Below are 22,991 nucleotides of genomic sequence, written 5' to 3'. Positions count from 1 at the left end.
CATCAGATCTCCAAATAAAATTTGAAAGCCAAGGCAGCTTCATTTATACTGCGCATTTCGTACACAAGGTAACTCAGTGCGCCTCATGAAATCAAATAAAAATACGCCATTTAAAAGCATTTACAAACAAAAGTATACATTTTTAAACGTCGCAGTTACTTAAGGCTTGACCAATCACAGCTCACTTGTTTCAATTTGGTCATGTGACCTTCAGACGCTCAACAGATCGAAGACGTGCTAACTAGATATAATAAATGTTGCACAGTGTATTAATCACATATTAGATTAAAATTGCATTTAATTTGCAAATAAACAAGGAAATTCAAGATGTTATTGTTGCAATGATGGTATGTTGAAATTTTCATTCATTATTCAACTTCGGAACTAGAGATGTATTTGATATTTTATTTCAGGCGTATTTTATTCAGCAACTCCAGAAGATTTGACCGCGTGATATGATCCGTTTCATTTCTGCCGCCTCTGCCAGACAATTGCGTCACTAACGACAATTCCATTTCCTCATAAAATGTATCAAAATAAAGGCACACATCTTTCAAAAGAGTCACCACAATTTAGCGTATGGTTGCTTCTTGTTCCAATTAAGTTGCTATTCATTTGAAAAGAAAACAGGAGTCACTGTAACACAATTGAGCAATAGGTTTCTTCATGTTCCAATCCATTTGCTCTCAATTTGAAAAGTTAAAAACTACTGTTCCTATTTCGGCATTAGAAAAAAAGCATTAGATTAAATTTACTGAAACCTGCAGGAACCTTGTTTTATATTTACATTGCCCCCTTCAGGTATGTCAAAATGGTTTTGCGAAGATATGGAGCTGTGAGAAACCCACGAGAGGAACCCGGGTTGTTATTTTGGAAAATCTCAAAATTTGCCTGATAGACACTATTGTCACAAAGCGCGCACATGTCAGCATTTGCATCACAAAATGTTTTTAAGGAAGGCATGTCATTGAGCTTTTGTTCCAAGATGTCACCATTCCCATCACAAAATGTCATTAAGGCTTGCATGACAGTTAGCCTTGAAATTGGATGTCATTTAGGAATGCATGTCAATTTTTTTCAGAAAGCCCTTTGTTTTTGTATAGTTTATAAGTTGAATTCCTACTGTGAGATCTTTGTCAGATGATAACAGACTGCTTAGGATGGTGGCGCTCCAACCCTGCTTTGTTTTAAGTTCATAAATAATAGAAATGAACTAGAAGTTGCTTCTGGATCCTACTGCACCAAATCGTGATACACTACACTCCATATATCAGATTTATTCGACTTTGGACCTACATTTGTGGTGGTATCCCTGGGCAGATTTTATTAGATAACATTATCTCTCCTCTCGCAGAAAAACTGCCACGAATGACAATGCGGATTCGTATGAAACTTAACAATATAAAGGCATGAACATTTTGCAAAGGAGTCCCTATAACACAATTGAGCAAAAAGCTACGTCATGTTCCAATCCATTTACTCTCAATTCGAAAAGTAAAAACTACAGTTCCCATTTTGGTATTAAAAAGCATGAGATTTGCTGAAACCTGCGGAAACTCTTGTCGCGCATACCATCTGAAGTACTGTACCCCCTTTTGAGAACCTCGTTCTACGCTATGCAAGAAGATGGTGAAGAAACTCCATAAGTCTTGAATTGAAGAACGCAAGACAGCCTTCAACAGGTATGTTATTGACTTCAGAGCTGGCTCCACCCACAATCAAAGCGCACTGACTGCGACTCAAGGAGGCGCGGGGGCCGAATTGACTTGGCACGGATGCGGTTCGACGGGAGGCCATATCAGCCTGAGCCAGGGACGACACATGCTGCTTAAAAGGATTAATTGGAAGAGGTATTCATTTCATTCAGCGCATGTGAACAGTAACAGACGGACGCTATAGCGGCAGACTCCCATCTTGGCTTGCGTTGAGCGCCTGTGAAAATTGCGTGAGATTCGGAACCAGGAGTATCAGCAATTCGCTAAGTGGTTCAGTTGGAGCGACAGAATGACTAAATGGTCCAAAACGGTCAAACAAAGATCCATATGCCAAAGCTGTGCGGATGCCAGCTCCCTCTCGATCGCAGCGGGCCAACTCAAATCTCGTTGCTAGGTTTGACATGCTGGCATGGAGCCGAGCTACTCATGCGCTTGGAGTGCCCTGTTGGACTCTCTCACTCCCACACATGCGCGTAAACACACACACAAGGGCGTTTTTCTGTCATAATGGAGCCCTCCCATTGACATCGTGCATTTTCAAGCTTTTAACCTTAACCGTCACAACAGATCGCCTAACCTTAACCTCAACCCTAACCCGATTCAAGCCTACACGATAAAAGTGAGTCTTGACCCTCTAGAAGAGGTCTGAACTTGTGGGGTCCACTTAAATAGTCCCCTCAAGTGCAAGAGGTCCCCACAGAGAGAGTAAAAACCCGGGATTTGCTTCCCACCGTGTAGCATAAACCAAGGACGCACACAAACCATATTTATCATGCAAAGCAAACTCGAGCCAGAGTGAATATTTTCGAGAGCGGAAAAGGGAGCTGAAGGATGGAGACATTTCCATGCTCCTCATCTTAAATCGCCACTTCGGATTTCTGTGTTTCTTGTCTCACACGTTGCAACTTATTGTCCTGAGAGCAAGTCTATTCATTTGTGTCCATGTTGTCTCTGCAAGACAGCGGAATTAATTGTGACCCTCGCAAAAACATGAGACGTCATTGGAAAAACAAAGATGTTCTCTAGGAGGGACACTAGGACTTGAAGGAGCGAAACGATAAAGATCAACCAAAGAAATGTCCACTACTGTGGACAGAAATTAATAGGCTGGATCTCAGGAGGATATTTTAACTTCTAAACATTCAAAAGAGGAATCAATTGAATGCCTGATAGCGTTAACACATGTATAATGACATCAAGTGAATCTACTCATTTAGCCATTTTCAGCCTTAAAAACATATTAATTTGTCTTTCCTAATTATCAGCCACTTTCAGACTCTTTTAGTTTTTTTTCATGTCTTTGGGATTGAATGAGTTAATTTGATAACTAATTTCACCACTTGTTTTTGCCTAAAAATGACATCACATATGCTCAAGCCTCAGATATTGACCAAACCGGGTCAATCTCCAAGACCATTGCTATCCACGAGCACCGAGCTGGCAATTTAGCAATGCAAAACTGAAGATTAAAGAGATACTTCACTTATTTAGTCATTTACAACAGCATTTCATCTTAAATATTTTATAACTTTGTTCTTGTAATATTACATTTGTGGCAAAATGTGCTTTTAAATCACAGTGATCACAGTAATCACAGTGATTTGATGAGTAAATCTAATGTCATTTTCAGGAAACAATTCGTGGCAAAATGTGCTTTTAAATGTAATATTACAAGAACAAAGTTATAAAATATTTAAGATGAAATGCTGTTGTAAATGACTAAATAAGTGAAGTATCTCTTTAATCTTCAGTTTTGCTAAATTTGCTAAATTGCCAGCTCGGTGCTCGTGGATAGCAATGGTCTCGGAGATTGACCCGGTTTGGTCAATATCTGAAGCTTGAGCATATGTGATGTCATTTTTAGGCAAAAACAAGTGGTGAAATTAGTTATCAAATTAACTCATTCAATCCATGACTAACAGGTGAACAGCGATTGGTCGATTCCTGAGCATTGAGAACCTATTTTTAAGCTATCAAATTAATTCCAGACAATCTATTCATGTTTCACTCCTAAAATTAAATAAGTTTAGTATCCTTTAAGTACATGAAGACTTCAAGAAATGGACTAACGTGTTCTTTTGTGTCAAATAGTGGCTCACTTCATGAAATGTTTAGACAGAATTCCTGCGAAAAATAAAAAAAAGTCTTGAAAGAATAACAATTAAGAGCAATTTTCAAGGAACTTGGACACATGCCCCAACCGGTTGGGAGAACGAGATAGAAGTCTGTTAAGGCCGTTTAACTCCATTACGTACAACAGATCAAACACAAATGCTCCAAAACAAGCTAATATTTACTCAATATGAAAGCATTGATACACATAGAGGCCCTGTGTCTGTTGTGTGTCTGTTGTGTGTGTGTGTGTGTGTGTGTGTGGGGGGGGGGGGGGGGGGGGGTTACGTCATTACAAAGAGGCAGCAGCTGCTTCTCACGACAAGTAAACACGGAGGGAGTGCAAATTTTCAGGTTATTTGTGTGTACATTTGGCCAGGTGCACAACAGCAAATGATGGGTTGAGGAGTGACAAACTTAAAAAAAAAAAAAAAGTAATGACTAACTGGCGTTTTTATTTATCAAGGATTTTCATGCATGTATGAACTACAGATGGTTCACGATTTCTGACCAAGAAAAGTGACAAGAAATGATGCACCCGATGCTTTGACGCTGGACCACTTTACTGCTGATTGGTGGGTGTATACTCCCATCTAGCGGTGATTTGAATACATACACATGAAAAAAAATTCTGTTGTTTCAATATGGACTTCACAAAATAATTGTCTGAAAAGACAGAATTTAGCTATGTTTGATTATATGGTGATAATAATGATAATAATTGTTTTAATTACTATACCAGAACTATAATATATAACGTCTCCCTTATAATATCGGTGGAGAATCTGAAAGGAAATTGACGTGACAACCAATTGTCAATGAAGAAGCAGATGAAGAAGAAGAGGAAGCAGGTGAAGGAGAAGATGAAGCAGCAGAAGGGAAAGAAGCAACAAAGAAAAATGGAAGAAGCACAAGAAGGTGCAGAACAATTATCTTGCAAAAATCCTCAGCACACCCAGCCTATTCATTTACGCCCACATTATTAGACATATGTTTTTTTCTCTATATCATTTGACTTATTCAATTCCTAGTGTCCTCAATAGAAGACATCATGGCCTTTCCATTGACACGTTTGGCTAATTTGCAATTATTTTTGCGGTTTTGCCGACACAAAACGGACACAACATTAGACACAAATGCATCTGCTTGCTAGCATGGAAGTGTGTTTTGCTTTGTTTTACAACGCTAGATTGGTCGATAATTTGTAAAATGGTTGGATGGATGGATGGATGGATGGATGGATGGATGGATAGATAGATAGATAGATAGATAGATAGATAGATAGATAGATAGATAGATAGATAGATAGATAGATAGATAGATAGATAGATAGATAGATAGAAAATGTAGCTAGCTAGATAGCTAACAAGAAAGATTGATACTCTAGCTAGCTAGCTAGCTAACAAGGAAAATCGACGCTAGCTAATTAGCTAACAAGATAGATAGATAGATAGATAGATAGATAGATAGATAGATAGATAGATAGATAGATAGATAGATAGATAGATAGATAGATAGATAGATAGATAGATAGATAGATAGATAGAAAATGTAGCTAGCTAGATAGCTAACAAGAAAGATTGATACTCTAGCTAGCTAGCTAGCTAACAAGGAAAATCGACGCTAGCTAATTAGCTAACAAGATAGATAGATAGATAGATAGATAGATAGATAGATAGATAGATAGATAGATAGATAGATAGATAGATAGATAGATAGATAGATAGAAAATGTAGCTAGCTAGATAGCTAACAAGAAAGATTGATACTCTAGCTAGCTAGCTAGCTAACAAGGAAAATCGACGCTAGCTAATTAGCTAACAAGATAGATAGATAGATAGATAGATAGATAGATAGATAGATAGATAGATAGATAGATAGATAGATAGATAGATAGATAGATAGATAGATAGATAGATAGATAGATAGATAGATGTTCAAAGGACAAACTGAGGTGATTTGACTTTCCTCAAATAGGGAGACCCCACCCAACACACAAGTACCCCCCCCCCCCCCCCCCCCCCCCCCTTATCTTTGCTGCTTTGTCTAATGCAACCTGTGGGGGTTTGGCGGCATGCCGCCACTTCAGAGAAAAAAAATATGAGGGGGGCTGTTAGGATGACAAACGTACAGAAGGGAGAGGAAGGTAAGACAGATGTTTGGTCTGGGCGTTATACAGGCAACGGCTAAACATGCTGGTCTTGCACTCTCTGAACACACACGGCCATGATGTGGACCCAACCAGACAATGTATACATACAGAAGATTCATCTACCCAAAAAAATAATCATTTTTACAATGAATCATATAAATCATCTCCAGAGTTTACTCATGCACAATCACATTGTCAGTGCTACGCAGGAAGTAGCGATATCACTTGGCACTCCAGTGAGTGAAGATAAGGCAAAGTTGTGAAATCAACTGAGCAAATTTTCACACTTGAGCACAAACTGGCCGCTATCAAAGCTGTGGGACGATAACGTCTGTCTGCTGTTTCAGATGTCAGACATGCGAGTGCGTTGGTGGTCCCCTACACACACACGCCCTCCTTTTGCCCCCACTTGTAGATTAACAAACTGACTGACTGGTATGTCAAGCCTGTAGCCCAAAGTTAAATCTCATCCATTTTCCAAAAGTATTGGAACAGCGGGGACTTCCTTAACCATCCTGTTATGTTCGTTTACAACGGCGCTGTCGAAATTCGGTCCGCAAGGTTTAAACCAGCCCGCAAAATGATTTTATGAAGCGTAATCAAGAGACTTAAATTCTTATTTTCACAAGCAATGCCCAGATGAGCATCGCTACTGGCAAATGGTGACCAGTTGCCACCCTCGTACAAAATAGCTTGCCGATCGTTTCGGTGACAGAAAATGGAACGCTTCACAAGCCTTCACGTTAGCATTAGCATGTACTTGACAAATGATTTTCCTTCTTGTAGCCCCTGAACTAGAATTACTTTGATATCTCTGGTTTACAAGGAACAGCAATATTATCAGTTTGAAAGTGTCCCAAACATGTATTGTGAGCCCAAATGTTGTTTATAATAATAATAATAATAATGATAATAATAATCATACAAAAATAATAAATACATTTTTAAAACTTAAATAAAATATTATACATAAATATATAAATGAAATAAATAATAACAATAATAAAAAATGTAAAAATATATATAATAAATAAAACATATTAAATAAAAAAAAATAAAAAAAGGTCAAGATTTTGCTTTTGGCCCATATCGGCCAGGCCCAATACAAAACAATCATTCAAAATGAATCAAGAATCTCTATAAATTAGCATCATCCTCAAGTGTTTAAGTTCAGGCAAAGTTTCAGTCAAGTACACAAGTTTAAACCAGCAAAGCCGATCGATCCAACCGAAGCACAAAAATGCGTAGATCCAAACCGGGCCTGAAATTGACCATACAATTGACCTCCTCCAGCAAAAAAAAAAAAAATGAACACATTCAACAGATCCCAGTCACTGCTCCATTCGACAAAACTAACTTTCGTACCGAGAACCATTTGAATCTTTGCAATATGCGCGTCCGCAGGTGTGCATTACGTGCATGTGCATATTGGGTAGGGGGTGAACATTCTCTCCTGGTGCTGGAGCAGAACAAACAGGGATTAGAGCCACACCGGCATGCAGGTAGAAACAACTCCCCGCTCATCTCGCAGGACACACACGCTCTGACACAAGACACAAACAGCCAGCTGCCGAGGCTTACATGATGTCAGGGCCATTAAAGTCATGTAGCGAGAGAGGGGAGACGCGCAGATGAAAGGCTTCTCATTTCAACGCAGATAACTACTAGACGACTTATAATCGCTGATGGACGGAAAGGTTTACTGCCTCCGGGCGCATGTCGAACACGGGGGAAGATATTTTACGCTACGCTGACAAGAAATGATGTTTTTTCTCGTTTTTAACCCCTTGATGCCTTAAATGAAAAATGATCTTGTATTGGAGTTACTAAATCGTGACAACAGGAAATATTGGTACGATAAATGTATGTTTCCTTCTCGGGTATGGTGACAACAGGACACAGCCAAACGGCCAAGTTTGGTTGACCTGCATAGCACTGCCTCCCGTGCTGAGTATCCAATCACAGAGCGCGTACGTGTCACGTTCAACATGAGGCCTTCTAGCTGGCCTTACTGTCGCCAACTCCTGATCTGATTGGCTATTGCAACTATCTATTAACTCAGTGTGCCCATTCACTCACAGTGCACGGAAGCCCACGCGATGACAGTGAAGGCCTCAGGCAGACTTTCTACATCCTGGCGACAGAAATTAGCTGAATTCTGATTGGATAAAAACTGTAACCTAAAACTACAATGCTGGAAGGAGCATAAACAAGTGAAAATAATATGACATAAAGAGAACAGAATATGAAGACTATATATATATATATATATATATATATATATATATATATATATATATATATATATATATATATATATATATATGAAATACATTTAAAATGAAAACGAATTTTATTATAATGATGTTGCTTTATGTTAGGCCAGCAGAGAAGGCTTTGCTGGCTCTGACAGGCCACCACTGGGTGCTTTCTCAGTTGGTCAAAAAATGTTCCGGTTTAAATAAGGTTTGACTTTTTTTTTTTTTAATTTCAGGCACTTTGATGCACTTTAATTTTCAGACTAGTCTGTTTTTTTTGTAATGGATAATGATCTCCTTTATAGTCATTGCTGGAGGTGAAGGGCGCAAAATATTTTCTCTTTCCAGGGGGTTGCTTAGCAAAAAATAATTGAAACACACTTGTGTAGACTGAGCATGTCACTTCAAAAAAAAAATGAATGTCGCCACTTAGCATCGAAATGAATCCCTCAAATATCTTCAAAAATATCAGTGCTCTATTTTTTCATGTGGCACAAGTACACAAGTTTGCACTCCATAAACGCCGTCTCAAATTGAGTGGTCCGAAAAAAAAGATACCGTGTCCCACGTACCCGACCAGAAACCAAAGAAGCTAATGCTTGCAAAAATGTTTCTAGGTAGAGTAAATGTTGATTATGTATCATCCAGCAGTTGATAAACGCTATTTGTGCATTTGCAGTGGGAGGGGTTTGATGCAAATTTGCGACAATCTCTGTCAAGGGATTCAAATGTGATTTATTGTTAAAAGCCGTATTAACATGACGTCAATACGGGCGGACCGTAATGCAAATTTTAACTTGCAACTCATGACTGATGATGTGCTGTATTGACTCATACACTTCACCCCCCACCTTTAGATTTGTGGAGACTTTGAGGGTTCACCAAAAGGTTTTCCAGATAACACTGGCACACATATTTGCACTTGTATGTGTGAAACGTCTGATTATCGCATCTCAGATGCTCACAGGAGGAAAATCCGAATGTTCAACATTAATTCTGAAGCAGGAGCAGAAAAGCATTTCGAGTTATATAAAGGGAATGTATGTGAGATTTTAACGGGGTTGGAGACACGTATACTGTTTTTTTTTTTTTCTTTTCGAATTAAGAGCAAATAAAATAGAACATGAAGAAAAGTCATGTTAAAATTTGGTCTTTATGGATTATTTGCCAAATGTTTATGCTTTTTATTCTGTTAAATTTTATAAGGATGCACATATTCTTCAGAGAAATCAGAAACAAAACAGATCTACAACAAAAGTAGCTCCAAAGTGTATTAACTTGGGTATAGCCCATTACATTGAGTGTAGGTCTGATACAAACAAGTAAGAACAGGCAACAATGACAGAAAAGTTTAAAAAAAAAAAAAGGTTGCTTCCATTTAAGCTATGGAAATCATGCTGTTCATGTAACATTTTCAGGATTTAAAACTTTTACAGAAGCTATACTATTATAAAACACTACTATGAACTATAAAAACTACACAAACCACAAGATTGAGCAGGCATCCAAATAAAATTAATGCATTTTAGTGCCATGACAGCAATAGGTCTTTTTTTTAACTAAGAGCAAATTAAATGGAACATGAAGCAACATATTATGAACACGTGCTTTAGTCTAATTTTTTTGCAGGCCATTGCATCCCTTTATTTAGTTACATTTCATAAGAACCCGCATTTTCATTATTGATGCAATTTTCTGGCAGAGAAGCCAGAAATAAAACAGTAGCTTTAATAGTTCCAAAGAGTATTAAATCAAAACCAGATAGCACACCACTCTTTTTTTTTTCTCATAAAAAAATGCTTAGACAATACTTGTCTAAGAAAAATATTTTAGAGGGGATCATTGAAACATCATTGAAACAAGGTTGAAAAAACCAGGATGTCCATTTGCTAAGATGAACCTGTTCTTAGCATGTCTGAACACATAAGACATAGAAAATGAGGAGATGAGGAAAAAGATAGGGGGGCCCGTAAAGCCAAGGTCACTTCTAAGGCCTTGAGTTACCATGGCAACCGCAAACACACGCACAAATTACCCAGACACATGTTGTGAGACACACAGTTACCATAGTAACTTCATACTCGCAATTATAATACAGTACATCGTATTTTACATGTTATACTATATTTTCAAATGCTTATTTAATCATGCTCAATTATTTGCACCGATGATCATCATTTTTGTGGAAACCTTTGCTAGTTGCAGCATGAAAATCAGGGTGTTGGGTGAGGCCACCAAATTCCATCCACCTTGTTTCACACACAAACGTAAACGTTAATAAATAAGACAATGAGTCGCTCAAAAAAATAAACGCCTCATACGTGATGTACTGTACACGTAGTGGCGTTTCTTCTACAAGTTGCAATTCCGCAGATTGACCGCAGGAGGGAGACAAACACCGGCCATCGCGTTCTATCGCTGCCCACATCTGCAGACGTGTCTATTGCCAAAATAAAAGGAAAATACATTTGAGATCGCTTAGAGGCAAACCCCAGAGAGATATTTGTCCACTGAGGTTAATGACCAATTGGCATTTTGGCCCGCTATCCAGCTCTCGAAGCAGTTCCATTCATTTTCTAAATTGCTCTGAGGCCCGAGCGCTATTTCAACGTTCTCCTCGCAGCCGAGTTCCCCACCGAGAGATAGATGTTAATTCTAATGCAAGCAGACATGAATATACACACATACAAAATGGAATCCCAAGCAGGAGCGAGAGACCATTACGGCGAGACAGGAAGTCGACACAGAGATGGAGAACTTGTCCTAAGCCTATTAATACTAATAAGGATAGTTGGCGGTAATGATTGAAAGCCACTTAGCGCTGGCGTATTTACAAAGAGGATCAGCCGAGGCATGCTTAAACAGGCCTGAGGGATTAACTCTGCCCGGTACCGTACGCACGTACTGACCAAGAGTAGCCAAGGAAAAAGTCCACCTCCATCACATATCCAATTTCTGCACACGTGGAGACACCGTAGTGCAGCCCAGATCCTAATCTTGAACAACCCGGCATTTCTTAGCACCTTTCTGCATTTTTTTTTTTTTAAATAAGGTTTTGTCTTCAACCCGGTGTCATGAAGAATTCTGTTTGGTGACAGCACTTAACAAGCGCTTGTAAACTGACAGTACGGTTTAGTATACAACTGTGGGAACGGGTCCAGGAGCTATTTGGTACCTTGCCATCCATTTCTTTGACAGACATCAAGGACACTCCAAATCATTGCGATGGACTGAGACATGCACATGCTTTATGCACGCGCCTTTATAACAAGCAACCACTGCATAAAACACCGGTACTATTCTAAAAAAAAAAACAAGAAAATATTCCAATTCAGATTATTCTAAGAGAAAAACACGCTTAGTGCGACGCAGGGCAGTATTGACGTCCTCCAATTTAGTAAACAAGATTCTTGACCCCGTTCAAGAACTTGTCCGTTTCATCCATATGTCAAAACGACACACGCGGCCGCCGGGAGTTCTTTCTGGAGTTACGTAAATCGGCATAACAGAGATTACCGCGGCGGTCACGTGGGAAGAACTGCTGATCTTAGGGCTCGCATACAAACACAGACAGATCGAGGATTAAGCGCAGGATTTGCAGAGTCAATCTGTCCTATAAAGACGCGCCTTCTGCATCAACCCGGCCCATAGTGGAGAAAAGCACAAAAGGAAAAATAACTCTCAGCAGCTCATTATATACATTTTAATTTTAAAAAATACATGTATTTAATAATAAGAGGCATGTCTGAAAACAGAAGTCACATTAAACGGGTAAGAACACTACAGGTATAAAAAAAAAACAAATATTTGCATTAATGCATACCCTTAATTTATTCATCTATACCCTCAATTTAGCAATCTGGATTGTTATTTTTTCCGTAGCACCTTGAAATTTGCAGACGGTTCCTGCGTGCACATTCACACTCAGCTCATCGCAAATGTGATGATAGTAAAAGTAATTATGCTGTATATTTATATATTTATGAAATCGAAAGAGGAATAATTAGAGTATTTTGACTTTTGAAGACGTTTGCATTATGGGAGTCCAGGCTAAGACAATCATGGAAGTCTTTGAAAGGTTTGCAAAATTGTCCGCAAGCGCCATCCAGTGGTTTTGGGGTGTCAACACAAAAATTACTATTGTGCCCAGTTGGTAAGTTGCCATTGAAAGGATTAATGCAAAAATGAGGTGAAAGAGTTTTCATTATGTCCAAAATTGACACTATTTCCACTTTTTAATGGACGTAAATGTAAAATCATATTTGACACTTATAGGGTGTAACAAGCATTTAGAAGGGGCGTGGCATATTGAAACTCATGTTTTGACAATCTATGCAATATTTTAGCCTCCTACTGTTTTTTCTTTGATATTACACTTCAAAAAAAGCCGAGTTGGGTCAAAATTTCCCCCAGGGATTACTATTTAAAGGGAAGTTGAATTGAAAACATCGTGGTAGTGCAAATTATATATAAACCTAATACATGAATGTGTTGCCTTCATTATAAGCCTTCGATAGGATTTTTATATTGTTTTTTTCTTTTTTTTTTTTTTTTGGGGGGGGGGGGGGGTCCAGATAGATATCAGGTCGGTGACCCCTGCCATAAAGTCAATATTGTACAGTACGAGCGAGTTTGGTCCAGGTATTTTCCTGAGTTTTCGCATGTGTCGCTCAACAGGGGGCGCTGTAAGGCTGCCCGGAGCACGCAGGCTGCGTAGAAAGGCGCTAGCGAGGAAAGAAAGCAGGCAAGCGGCAGCCCAGATGAGCCGAGATGCATATACCGTGATCAGTCGCCTGTCACTTTCACGCTGGAGCCTCGATCCCAAATCCCAGCGCAAAAAAATGGCAAATTCCTCCCGCATCTTGTTGTACTACGACGCCGTATGAATGTGTCGCGACATGCGACCGACAAGAGTTGCCTTTTGGGGGGGACGTTGATGTTTTGGGACGGGGTTTTTTTCTTTTCTTTTTTTTTTACGGGAGGAGCTAGTTGCTAGTGTTGGCTAGCGGCTGTAGTGGCTACTTTTTTTTTTTTTTTGTAAGGATGCTACGATGGATACGCCAGCAGCTGGTAAGCTGTTTTGAGTGAATTCTCGCGGTGCTAACCGCAAAATGGATTTAACACTTGTCACTCGAATGACGGCGGCCCACAAGAATGTGGACGAACTTTAGTTGGTCAATTTGCTAGCTTTAGCGCGGACACCTCATCGCCCCTTTTCGATAAACGTCAGCGTTTATCTACCCAAGCGAGCAAATTGAGCTCAAACATGCTATAAACAAAGTCGTTTGTTAGCATTTAGTTTGTTTCCATCTGGAACGAATCGAAAGCCACTCCGAGTTGCTAATACTTTGCTAAAAAAAAACTTCTGCAAAGTCCCATTTGAAGTTGTTTAGGTCCGAATGGTCGAACTTGATATTTTGCATCCGAATTCGAATTCGAATCCAATAGTTTGTTCCGATGACGTGAAGACCCGGATCATCGCCGAACCTCCGCATTCTTGTGGCATGATTAACGTGTAGTTTTGTCTCGTGGCGGCATTGCAATTCAAAAGTATGGCTTCGTATTTTAGGGCCTTAATCGCTGAGGTTAACACAATATTTTCTGCTCGCCTCTATTCAAATTTTTTGACTGAGCGTTTGTGTGTGACGTTGCTTCGTCATGCAAATCAATCTCACACGTGATCTTTTGTGCGAATGTGTTCAGCAATCATTTCCTTTTCGTTTAGAACGCGGTATTGTCCAAACATGCAACGTATTATTGATTTATGAATATTGGAAAATCGGCGAGAAGGGATTCGATTGTTAAACATGTAATACCGACGTCAAAACGAGTCAATATGACCATGACATGGTAAGACCACGTATTTTAATTGTCGATGCGGGGGGGTTAGATCGTACAAGGGGTTTACTTGCTAAACTCTGCGGTGAAATGAGAAGTCACGTGACATCCTGATGAATGCATACATTGTCATTGGTCTTGTTGTGCAAATGGAATTTATCAGTAATCATATGACTAAAAAAAAATCAAGTGCTGATGCATTCCATCCTCTGCTTTATGTCGCTACACAAATGAATATTTGCCTAATTGTGACCCCAAGTTCTCAAGTCCATTAAATCAGTCCTACTTTTTTTTTTTTTTTAATCAGGGCAATTAATCTTATTTGAAATGAATTGACTCTTGGCCTGTCTCAAAGTTTGTCTTAAGCCTCGATTAACCTTGTTGCAAACTCAGATAGGACTAATCTGATGGTTTCCGATGACAAAGCCTCATTAAGAACAAGAATAGAGGTAATTAATTAGACAAATGTACAGTACAGGCACTTCATGTCGAAAATATCGAATAAACGTTTCTCATTTTAGCCCCGTTATGTGGATGCGATAATACTGCAATAGCATTAAATTTAAGCTCCAAATACGGTAAGAGTCCCGCTGTCAATTCATCAAACGTCTCCAACTTGACCATCTCAGAGTATACTGCAAAATTCCGGTAAAAAAAAATGGACTTTTCACATAAAAAAATCAAAAATGTTGCTGTAGATTATGTTCCTTTATTGTCATTAACATCCTTATGTTGATTTCTATTAAAATGATGGCTATCTGCCCATTGTTCATCATCATCAAAAAAAAAAAAGAGGAACATGATAAAAACGCTCATGCAAGAGCTGAACACACTTCTGTGCTCTTACAAAATGTTATTATGAAATTATGTGTCATCCATTCATTCAAGCTCCTTCTCTAGTTTGGCACCTATAATCATACTTGTTCATCCGTGTAAATATTTGCGAGATGACAAGCATATGCCGGTTTTAGTTCATCTGTAACCGTTTTGAGATATCATTCATATTCAGGTGGCGGCATTGTTTATAGATGGCTTTGTGCTTACGCTATTGTCTCGTTTTTGGCTTTGTCAAAACAAACTTCTGTCCGACGAGCTAAATTAAAACATGCTTTCATTTTGAAAACAATGATTGACCCGGTAACTGAATTATCGTTGCCATGTCAATTTGAAATAATGACACATTTTTATATAAAGGCACGGATATGATCAGATTGGATTAAATCAGCAAATTAACTGACAGATTAATCGATTATCAAATTAATTTTTCGCAGCTCTGTTTTGCACTGTTAATTCATTCCATGTCATCAAGTTATGCAAAATAACGTTTAACTGCTTAATATGGCTAGATATAAAATATGCCGAGTTAAAATGTCACCCATCTTTCACATCGCTCCGAGTAACCGAACTGGAAAAGATACCGGGCCCGGAAAAATGCGACACGACTCTCTTTATGAATATTCTCATGTCGTTTTTGTTTTTCCCTCATCTTTATTCTGTGCGTTGTGCATCTCTCGCCTTCCCCTCCAGGGCTTTGACCCTCCCCATCAAAGCGACACCAGGACGGTTTATGTAGCAAACCGTTTCCCCCAGCATGGCCACTACATACCTCAACGTTTTGCTGACAACAGAATCATATCATCAAAGGTACCGTACTTACTGTACTTTGGTGGACGAACAAATAAACTAACTTAATCGCCGTGTAAATCCTTCAGTTTTTTTTCCCCCTCTGCATTTCAGTTATAAATGTATCGTTTACAATTAAAATGTTTGTAACACCCCCGTTTGAAATTTTGATCTGCTATAATACGCTCCGGTTTTGAAGCAATTTATATGCGGAGTTTTTATGGTGCTGCTCCATCTAGTGGATGCATAACGCAACCCCAGCCAATACTGTAGCTTCTATTCTGTGCGCCTTGTATATGAAAACTTTAAAAATTGGCCATTCGTTGAAGGTGTTATAATGTGGAAAATAGTGTAAATTTGAACTGAATCATGCATTTGTTGTCCTAATCGGACCTTGTTAGAGAACGCCAACAATTTTGACCGTATTTTGTTGTTTCAAAAAGCATTTAGGTAATATTTTTTATTGCAATAATGCAAAATTTGCTTTAAGGTTTAGTGACGAATCCCTGAATACTATTTTCTGTTGCAGTACACGATCTGGAATTTCGTCCCCAAGAATCTGTTCGAGCAGTTCAGAAGGATAGCCAATTTTTACTTTCTCATCATCTTCCTTGTTCAGGTAAACGCACGCGTGCGGCCCTGTGACAATTTTTTTTTTCCCTCCCGCGGTTATAAAATGTGCGAGAGTGAATCAGCAATTTAAGGGCACCAGCAGGAGGTCTGCTTCTGTCCCGAAATGCTGCGTTCTCACGTTTAGTCAAAGACGGAGCCTTTCCGAGCATCCTTCAGCACGAGCGCGTCGCCAAGCGTCGTCGGCTCGCCTCACAAAATTCTCCGAGCGGTCCCCGGTTATCCCAGCCTGTGTAGCGAAGCCCGAGCAATTGACTTGACTCTTTGTAAAAGGCTCCGTTTTCACCCACTCGACTTGTCGCTGGGGCTTAAGTCACTTTTGCCTCGCGGGATAAAAGACTCCTTTGCATTTTGATGTTGCGGAAGGAGAAATCTGACAAGATGGATAATGGACCACTCTGGCCTTGTCACACTAAGTATCATGCTGGCTTTTTAAACACAAAGCTAATTTACATCAGATCGCGTATACAACGCTTTGAGATGGCTCGGATTCATCACCGTTAACTAAGGTTGTAACAAATGATTATTTTAATGACGGATTAGTTCCATTGAATGAAAAAAGGTTTAATTTCCAGCTCTTTTTCCAAAAAAAAAAAAAAAAAAATAGACTGTTTCAATGTAGAACTGTTGTTCTGGCATTTTTGCAATTAAATAGTAAGAGGGGAAGTCGCCCCGAATTTTTGAATATTGTTTTCTATGGAATACCAATCAAGCAGTAAAGTTAGTTCATTTTTATTGATCTCGGGGCGGGGTTTTGCAATCTGCTGTCGACTGAAAATGAAATCACAATTGCACAGGCGGCGATTGTCACATGAACAAATTCAGAAAACATGTTCCCAGAGTGCCATGTTAAGACTGATTTGGGGCGCGTAGACAATATTATGCAGCAATGATGTCATTTTCAGGTGACAGTCAGTGGCAAAATTGCCAACCCTTGAGATGGGTAAATTCTGCCACGTAATTCATATTCCACAAACATATCAATCAGAATGCCGTGCTTAGACTTTTCTGAGATATTTATCGATATATTTGACTTGTCCTTTTAATATCCCAAACTGTACTAACTGTACTCAACCAATCATAGCCTTTGCAAAGACAAATACAAAACCGAGGCAGTTATTCAAGTTTGACCGGAGATATGTCGAAACAAATACCGCAATTTACCGTTGTCATTATAATGACTTAATTGCATGATCATGTTTACTTTTTGTCTTTCCAGTTAATGATTGACACCCCGACTTCCCCCGTCACAAGCGGTCTGCCTCTTTTCTTTGTCATCACAGTAACTGCCATAAAACAGGTGAAGACTTCCCTTAAATAGCAGACGCACAGGGTGGTGGTGGGTTACTTTTACTCATTCACCGCCAATGACGCCTGTATACGTCAAAGATCCATTTTTACTGGCCCGGCACTGAATGAGTTAAAATAGTTTTATGTTTGGTGTCAAAAACGTCTTTCATTAGTTTTAGTTAGGCGATGGACATTTTTGATGACGCGGTTGAGCCGTTTGTCCCGCAGGGCTACGAGGATTGGCTGAGACACAAGGCTGACAACGAGGTGAACGGGGCGCCGGTGTTTGTTGTCCGCAGCGGGAGCCTGGTCCAGACAAGATCCAAAAACATCAGGGTACGAGGGGAACGCTTGCCTTCAAATATGTCTGACCAAAGGCGAAGGACGTATGAATGCAAAGTCCTCGTTTGCGCAGGTGGGGGATATTGTACGTGTAGCTAAAGATGAGACGTTTCCAGCTGATCTGGTGTTGCTGTCGTCGGATCGTTCCGACAGCACTTGCCACATTACCACGGCCAGCCTCGATGGGGAGACCAATCTCAAGGTGTGTGGATTAACTTGACCAAAAAAAAAAAAAAAAGCCGCTGAAAAGCTTTCAAAAAGCGAACGTAGCTCCAGGTGAATACGGTCGGCTCAATATACATCGAGAAATCTTACTTACAAATGAGCGTTTTTCCATTAAAGTTTGTTGCGCCTATTCAGTGATCAAAATATACTTTATAAAACATTTGTTATAATGTCAAATATATAAAGCTAGGTCTGCAAGTAAAGATTATTATATGGATGAATTTGTCGATTATGCTATGTTTATTTCCATCTCTTGATATTAAAAAAATAGGATGTTTTCTTTTTCCCCAAATCGATATTGCAAAAAAATGTTGCCAGTTACGTCGGTAATTACAGAAATTTAGCAAAAACGTTGTGCATTGTTTTCCAAAGTAAAAGCAAATATTTGCTCATGTGTTATTTTCATACAACACCATGACAAAAAGGCTGCTTCCATACACAAAAAAAGAAATCCCGTCAAAAGGCTGAAATTTGGCTCGTTTGGACAATTTTTGGTTTTAATTAAGCGTGTGGTTCTCCATGACAGGAACAGTTCATTTTTCTTTTCAAATTAAGAGCAAATTAATTGTATCATGTAATAATGTAGTGCTAAATTGCGTTATATTGACTCTTTTGCAAAATGTTGGATGCCCTCATTGTGATTTATATGGATGCACAATGTGACACAATTTTCTGGCAGATGTGCCAAAAATAAACACGGCCTGTGCTCCAAACAATTAACTGCTCCAAACAATTAACACCTAAAAAATGTTTACTAATTTGCATATTGATGAATTGAATATTTGTTGCACCGCTACAGTATGTACAATATTTGATTAAATAAGATTACAAAAATAAACCCCTAATTCATTTTGTTCATGTTTTAATATAGTTTTTTAGTTTGACCGCTATTAAATATACCGCGGTGTTCTTAAACATTTTAAGTCAAATTTGTGCTGTTTTGTTTTCATGTGCACGTTTTTTTAGACGCACTACTCAGTGTCCGAGACAGCTTTATGTCAGTCGGTTTCCCAACTGGAGACCTTGCAGGCCGTGGTGGAGTGTCAGCAACCAGAAGCTGACTTGTACAGGTCATTTTACACACGCAACTATTTTTGTTTGAATTCCAAGCCAAACTCTGCTAAAAGTTGTTTTTTTTTTTTCCCCCCTTCTTTTCCAGGTTTGTTGGTCGAATAACAGTGACTAACCATGGAGAGGACGTTGTCAGGTGAGATTGGATTTTGTGATTCAGTGTGTGTCCACATTTGGATATTAAGATATGGTTTTTCAAGCAAAAATGCATCCAAGCTTATAAAAGCTGGGAAAACCTAGTTGTCAGGACAACATGCAGACAGGCATACTATATATTATATATATATATATATATATATATATATATATATATATATATATATATATATAAAATCTTTTACAACGTGCGCCATTTTCATTGGCCTGGTCGATAATCAGTCTATGTATTTTTAATCAGTTTGATTTAAATATTGATTACAACAGTACATACATCTTTCTTTGCTTTAACACTGTGGGAAATTGTTTCTGTCAGACCACTAGGTCCTGAAAGCTTGTTGCTACGAGGGGCCAGGTTGAAAAATACCAAAGAGATATTCGGTGAGTCACGCTTGCATATTAAAATAATTAATAAAAATAGTTTAGTGCTCAAGGAGGGAGACTCAAAAATCTGAATTTGAAGAGGGGTGAAATACATTTTCACAGCGCTGTATATTATCCTCGTTATTTAAATGCTCGAATGAACAATCTCACTTGTGTGTTTTACTGTAGGCGTTGCAGTTTATACAGGGATGGAGTCCAAAATGGCCCTCAACTATAAATGCAAGTCTCAGAAACGCTCTGCAGTAGAGAAGTGAGCATTTTCATTGTTGAACTAGCGTCATTTCATACCGCTGCGTTAAAGTTACAAACATCATTTCTCAAGCGAGGATTCTAAATGAATGATGGGTGTCAGGTATGAGTTGTTTTTTTTTTCTCCCCCACATCAGATCTATGAACACATTTCTAATCATCTACCTTGGCATCCTGCTGTTCGAGGCCGTCCTCAGTACCATTCTCAAGTACGCCTGGCAGGCCGAGGACAAATGGGACGAGCCTTTCTACAACCAAAAGACGGATCAAGAGAAAAACAGCAGCCCGGTAAGCCGTCCTTTTCTCACTGACTCAGATGAGCCGCTACAAATTCGCCATCAGGTGGGATAGATTTGCCCTGTGGTGTCTTTTTCGACTGGGGCTTTCACCTGTTCACGATCCAGGCTTTATGCCATCGCAGCTACAAATTCCCGATGAGAAACTTCAGTGTTTCCTGTGGGATTTTTTTCAGTAGCGGGGGCAGGCGTTATGCGAATGAGCATGCACAAGTACCGTATAGTTTTATCTAATTCTATCAGGCCTGGCGTCTCGGCGGTGCAGTGGTTAGAATGTCCGCCTCACAGTTAAGTGACCCGAGTTCGAATCCGGCTGGCTCCAGCCTTCCTGTGTGGGGTTTGCATGTTCTCCCCGAGCCTGCGTGGCTTCTCTTTCTCTCTGGGCCCTCCCGCGTCCTCCCACATTCCAAAACCAAGCACGACAGGTGTATTGAACATACTAAATTGGCATTAGGTGTGATTGGGTGGTTGTTTGTCTCTGTGTGCCCTGTGATTGGCTGGCAACTAGGTCAGGGTGTCCCCCGCGTACAGCCCAAAGTCAGCTGGGATAGGCACCAGCAAGCATGCAGCTCTTGTGAGGATAAGCGGCTATAGAAAATGGATGGATGGATTACTGTATATCAGTGCTCGACACTAGTACTGGTACACTTTGCACTAGTAGCGCACTTTTTCAGTTGGTCGTACACAGGATTTAGTTGCACTCTCTCTGGAAATTTCCGCATGACTATATTTAATGATATATAGTCATCTGGACTTGCATACTGTAATGTTATATGATATTTGCAAAATATTGTACTGTAACAAAAACTCTTCAAAAAGCGACAACTGGCAAAACAGGTGGATAATTTTACATAACTTTAAAAGAAGAAATTTGAAGAAGTGGCGGCTCGGATTGAATACAGAGATAATTGTTTTTTTTTTCTTGGTCCCTGTCAATGGAACACACGTTGTGTCCTTTTGCTTTCCGCAGATCTTGAAATTCATCTCAGACTTCTTGGCGTTCCTGGTCCTCTACAATTTCATCATTCCCATCTCGCTTTACGTGACCGTGGAGATGCAGAAGTTCCTCGGCTCCTTTTTCATAGGATGGGATTTGGACCTTTACCACGAGGAGAGTGACCAGAAAGCTCAGGTCAACACCTCGGACCTCAACGAAGAACTCGGGCAGGTGTGTGACGGACGGGCCGTATCGATTACGTGACGTGAATCCCGAATGCTGCGTTTTTTTTTTATCATCAACACAACGTATGCGAGCCTGCCATTTTGTGTCGGGCAGGTGGAATACGTGTTTACCGATAAGACGGGCACATTAACGGAAAATGAAATGCAATTCCGGGAGTGTTCCGTCAACGGGGTCAAGTATCGGGAAGTTAATGGCAAACTTGTGCCGGAGGGTCGAACTGATGATTCACCGGATGGCTCCACGCCTCATTTGGTAAGATCCACTCTTATCGGAAAGCGGATGTTTATTGAATTGAAAATCCAATCGCGCGTCTTTTTTTTTCTTCTCTCCATTCAGGACGGAGATGAGCTGTTATTCCTCAAAGCGGTGTCGTTGTGTCACACGGTCCAGATTAGCTACGACCCGCCCGACTGCCTCACCACTGGGGCGGGAGACCCCTTCTCCCACGTGAACGGCTTTTCCACCAACGAGATGGATTATTATGCCGCTTCGCCAGATGAGAAAGCTTTAGTGGAAGCGGCCAAAAGGTAAAGTTCAAATTTGAACGTTAAAAAAAAAACCCCCAATAAACTCAGGGTTAAGCTTACGGTAAGAACGTCACCAAAGATGTGAACGGCATATGAGAGTGCAGCTAACGTTGAGGAGCAATTTATCTGCCTGTGAAGTTAAGGTTAATTTGAACGGACTTGTTTTCGATTTAGAAGGGCTTAGACGGGCTAAGTCATTAGGAGGCTTGCAATTTTGCAGAGCTAATCTCCAGTTTTCCTTCTTACCGTCAAGAGGCTGCTTAATCAGAATTCTGTTTAGACTCGTGTGGGCGCCTGAAACAAAATATTGTCAAGAAAATTGCGGACTTCTGACTGGACCGGTCGATCTCAGTATAATCTAATCCGCTATCGTTTGTCTGTTTTTTCTTTCATCCTTAGAATCGGTGTGACCTTTGCTGGTATCAGAGGTGACATCATGGAAATCCAAACATTCGGCAAAGAGGAGAAGTAGGTCGTTAGCGTCTCCTCATCACAAAGTCTTCTGAAATGATCCAATCAGAATGTTTTGTTGCACCCGCCTACGCATGAACCCATTATCAGCAACGGAAGAAAAGGCCTTTTTAACCCTTTGTGCAGTATTTTGACCATGGGTGAGATTTCAGCTCCTGGTGTTATCTCTTTGATATAAACCTCAAGGGATTGGACAAAAAAACTGCGCAAGGGTTAAAGGTATTAATTGTTTGTGAACAATAATTTAGTTATTATAGACAAAATAATATTTGACTCCTGAAAATGGCGAAATAAGTATTCATTTAAGTGGTGTGTATTTTTCGATTGTACTTTTGTTTTTTTCCCTGGGGACATATGGTGAAAGTGAGTCATTTTTCAGATATAAGCTGCTCCATGTGTTAGAGTTTGATGCAACCCGCAGAAGGATGAGCGTCATTTTGGAGACACCTTCAGGTATCGTCCCTTTTTAT

The 22,991-nt window shown here is 39.7% G+C and overlaps 1 protein-coding gene across 10 annotated transcripts in view; it reads left to right on the top strand.

Moving 5' to 3' along the window:
* The first annotated feature begins 13,041 nt into the window (after window positions 1-13,041).
* atp11b (ATPase phospholipid transporting 11B) overlaps window positions 13,042-22,991 on the top strand; it is a 28,794-nt gene continuing 18,844 nt past the window's right edge. For 9 of the 10 annotated variants that reach the window (XR_015866942.1, XR_015866943.1, XR_015866944.1 and 6 more), the window contains exons 1-15: window positions 13,042-13,306; window positions 15,602-15,718; window positions 16,227-16,316; window positions 17,547-17,627; window positions 17,846-17,953; window positions 18,033-18,161; window positions 19,151-19,254; window positions 19,344-19,391; window positions 19,728-19,792; window positions 19,964-20,045; window positions 20,182-20,332; window positions 21,311-21,508; window positions 21,617-22,050; window positions 22,450-22,518; window positions 22,901-22,974. Coding sequence is in view for 7 of the 10 variants with exons in the window: in XM_088425315.1 (XP_088281441.1) it covers window positions 13,280-13,306; window positions 15,602-15,718; window positions 16,227-16,316; window positions 17,547-17,627; window positions 17,846-17,953; window positions 18,033-18,161; window positions 19,151-19,254; window positions 19,344-19,391; window positions 19,728-19,792; window positions 19,964-20,045; window positions 20,182-20,332; window positions 21,311-21,508; window positions 21,617-22,050; window positions 22,450-22,518; window positions 22,901-22,974 (1,777 nt within the window). In the remaining 3 variants the exon portion in view is untranslated. The remainder of the gene's footprint in view (window positions 13,307-15,601; window positions 15,719-16,226; window positions 16,317-17,546; window positions 17,628-17,845; window positions 17,954-18,032; window positions 18,162-19,150; window positions 19,255-19,343; window positions 19,392-19,727; window positions 19,793-19,963; window positions 20,046-20,181; window positions 20,333-21,310; window positions 21,509-21,616; window positions 22,051-22,449; window positions 22,519-22,900; window positions 22,975-22,991) is intronic. The other variant, XM_088425316.1, reaches the window with a different exon arrangement.

The sequence above is a fragment of the Hippichthys cyanospilos genome, chromosome 10, assembly GCF_059441005.1.
Source record: "Hippichthys cyanospilos isolate Australia breed blue-spotted pipefish chromosome 10, RoL_Hcya_1.0, whole genome shotgun sequence".
NCBI classification, from domain to species: domain Eukaryota; kingdom Metazoa; phylum Chordata; class Actinopteri; order Syngnathiformes; family Syngnathidae; genus Hippichthys; species Hippichthys cyanospilos.
The sequence above is the reverse complement of the archived record's forward strand: the minus strand, read 5'-3'. Positions and strand labels throughout refer to the sequence as shown.